This window comes from Amphiura filiformis, chromosome 6 (genome assembly GCF_039555335.1).
Source record: "Amphiura filiformis chromosome 6, Afil_fr2py, whole genome shotgun sequence".
In the NCBI taxonomy this organism is placed as follows: Eukaryota; Metazoa; Echinodermata; class Ophiuroidea; order Amphilepidida; family Amphiuridae; genus Amphiura; species Amphiura filiformis.
Genome location: NC_092633.1, coordinates 1,122,201 through 1,125,341, shown reverse-complemented (window position 1 = coordinate 1,125,341; position 3,141 = coordinate 1,122,201). Strand labels below are relative to the sequence as shown.

The 3,141-nt window shown below is 43.7% G+C and overlaps 1 protein-coding gene across 1 annotated transcript; it reads right to left on the bottom strand.

The window, feature by feature from the left end:
* Nucleotides 1-1,485: 1,485 nt before the first annotated feature.
* Nucleotides 1,486-2,891, bottom strand: LOC140154119 (uncharacterized). Its single transcript, XM_072176727.1, has 2 exons — nt 2,199-2,891; nt 1,486-2,121 (listed from the first exon to the last, which is right to left on the bottom strand). Exons 1-2 carry the CDS (start codon nt 2,889-2,891, stop codon nt 1,486-1,488), a joined length of 1,329 nt encoding a protein of 442 aa, XP_072032828.1.
* Between the last annotated feature and the right edge of the window lie 250 nt (nt 2,892-3,141).

The window sequence follows — 3,141 nt, the reverse complement described above, 5'->3', positions numbered from 1 at the left end:
TCAGATCATTGAGCTCAGTAATACATCAAAGAATGTCTTCCAATTCATGAAAACAAATAGATAATCTGCATATCGGATTAAAAGCTTGAGGCATTTCAATTGCAAGGCCCATTACTTATACACCAACAACAACATATGCCTACAAGTGTATATAATGTAGCATGTGCACACATTATCATGTTGTGGATGGTGAATCAAGCTGCAGTGCCTAGCTTGCTTACTTGCTTATGTCGACTTGTCTAGTCGGACTCCGCTGATGGCTCTCCACACAACTCTGTTCTGCATGCAGTTCCTAATGTCTTGTCTCTCTAGTCCCGTATCCTCTGTTAGTTGCTTGATGTAGTCCTTCCGTGGTTGTCCTCTTGATCTTTTACCATGCGTAGGCTGCCACAGCAAAACTCTGAAGCTGCCTCTGTTTCACTTCTGGCACAGTGTCCAGCAAATCTCAGCCTTTTTATTTTCAGCCTTTCGGAGATTGGGGAAAGATTGCCGTACAGCTCCTTATTGGTGGTGTGCGACTGCCAGGTGACATTAAGTGCTTTTCTCAGTAGTCTTGTGTAACAGCCATCAAGCGCTTTCCTAAACTTTGATGTAATTGTCCAGGTTTCTGCGCCATACATCAGCACCGATTCGACTGTGGTGGTGAAAAGCTTGGTTTTAAGATTTCTAGGCAGGCTGCTCTTCCATATCTTGTTCATGCTGTTGCATGCCCTCCATGCCTGGGCTTTCCTGATGTTAAAATCCTTTTCACTGCTGCCAATCCAAGCCCCAAGGTATTTGAAATCGTCGACTACTTCAAGCTCGCTTCCATCAAGTGTTTGGATTGGGGATGCATCCATATTGCAAACCATTGTCTTGGTTTTCTTGGCGTTCATGCTGAGACCGACTGTTAGTGCTGCAGTCTCAACAAGATGCAGTAGCTCTTCGGCATCTCTGAGACTGTCGGCCAATAGTCATGATAGTGCTATGTCATCAGCGAAGTCGAGGTCTGTAATTGTTTGCGGGCCTATTCTCCGACTTTTCCTTGTTTGTAGTGTGAGCCCTAGACGCTCTTCATTCCCATGTAGTGCTTTCCTAAGAGCATAGTCTAGGACTGTTACAAATAGAAATGGCGCAAGTGTGTCCCCCTGAAGTACTCCAGCCTGAATTATGAAGTCGTCAGTGATTCCATCTGGTGTGGTAACATGGGCAACAGTGTTCTCATAGGTGTTTCCAATAGCCGCCACAAGTTTCTCTGGTACTCCATATGCTCTTAGAATGTCTAGCATTTTCCTTCGATGGATGGTGTCAAATGCCTTTTAAAATCGATGAAGACCAGTGCTGCTTGGAGATTGTTGTTGTTTATCTCTTCAATAATTCTTCTCAAGGCCAGAATTTGTGACACTGTTGACCTTCCAGGGCGGAAGCCATTTTGGTTCATTCGTAGTACAGGGTCCAGGAAGGGACGAATTCTGTTGAGTAGTAGTCTGTTGTAGGTCTTTGCCACTATAGATGATAAACAGATGCCTCTGTAATTCCTTCCTCTCTGAGATCACCGCTTTTTGGAATTGGGATGAGGTTAAGAATTGACCACTGCTCGGGTTTCCTACCATGCAGTAATGCCTCATTACAGAAAGAGAGTATGATGTCATCGAGGTTGCATCTCTTTAAAACTTCTGGTGTTATATCATCATCACCTGCACTTTTTCCTTCATTGATGACCTTCTTTGCTGCCTCGTACTCTTCCTGATCGAAAGCATCTGTTCGCATGTCAAATTCCCGATGCACCTGCTCTATCGGCTCATCCTCATTGGTAATGACTGGTGGATTCCCAAGTAGCTGCTGGAAATGGGAAAACCAAGAATGCAGTCTCTCACTCTCTGTGTCCCCTTTGATCTGACCCTTTTTGGCAGTTCTCCTTCCACTGATCTCATTTATCAGATCCCATGCAGCTTTGTGCTGGCAATTCTGATCTGCTTTCTCTACCTGGGTGATCTTTTGTTCCAGGATTTCTTGATTAATTTTGTCATATGTTCCTTTTAGGTGATTCTTCCTTGCTTGTAGTTTGGATCTTGATACACTAGTGCATTCGTGGGTATCCTTCACATATGCTTCATGCACTTCATTCCGGCACTCTCTGTTCTGGAATCAGTCCAGATTGTCCCCTTATGGCGTTTGGGTGCCTTTGGTATCAGTTCTTCCGTAACCTCCCTATTTGCCTGTATGAAACATTGATATGTGGATGTAGCATCTTCATCGTCCTCACTTTCATGTTGCAGAGCACTGAATCTATTCCGTACTTTAACAGCATACAGGTCTTGTAGTTGTGTGTCTTGTGCCAAAACCTTCCAGTTGTACCTGATCTTCCGTGGTGGTGTCTTGCCATTCGATCTCAAGCTGAGACGTACTTTTGCTGTAACAACACGGTGATCCGATCCAATGCTTGCGAAGGAGTTGTAGGTGCAACAATTCAGAATGCTATTCCTCCACTTCCTGCGTACAAGGATGTAGTCTAGTTGTGCCTTAAAACCAGATGGTAGAGTAAATGTCCATAATCTGGATTTTTTCTTACAGAAGCTCACATTTGTTATTTCCAGTTCATTTTCTATTGCCAGTGTGTGCAGCAATTCTCCATTTCTGTTGGTGGAATCATGGTAGGGGAATTTGTAGTGCTCTTTGCCAACTCTTGCATTGAAGTCGCCCATTACCATAAGAAAGTTGTGAGCTGGAACTTGTTTGATGGACTTGCCCAGTACCATATAGTGCTCCTCTGACTCTTTCTCATCAGACACATTAGTTGGGCAATATGTGACAATGATGGTGGTCTTGGGACTTCCTCCAAAGGTAGCACATATTATCCTTGGTGTTATGCATATGCAGGAGAGAAGGGTCTTCTTTGCCTTGGCACTCATTAGAATACCTAGCTACTGCCATGGAATAATTGATAGGAAGAGGCACTCCCTAATTAGCATGAGGCCGCATTCTTATTTAAATTAGCCATTGTGTTATAAATTCATATTCATGTTTACCAGTAGCACTTTACACCACCAGGTAGGGTAAGCCATGAATAATTTAGTGTTGTAAAGTCAAATAAGCTTCATTCTTTCCAGTCTTGAACAAAATAGTAGGCGGAGGCGGGAATCGATCTCGGTACCTCTCGGT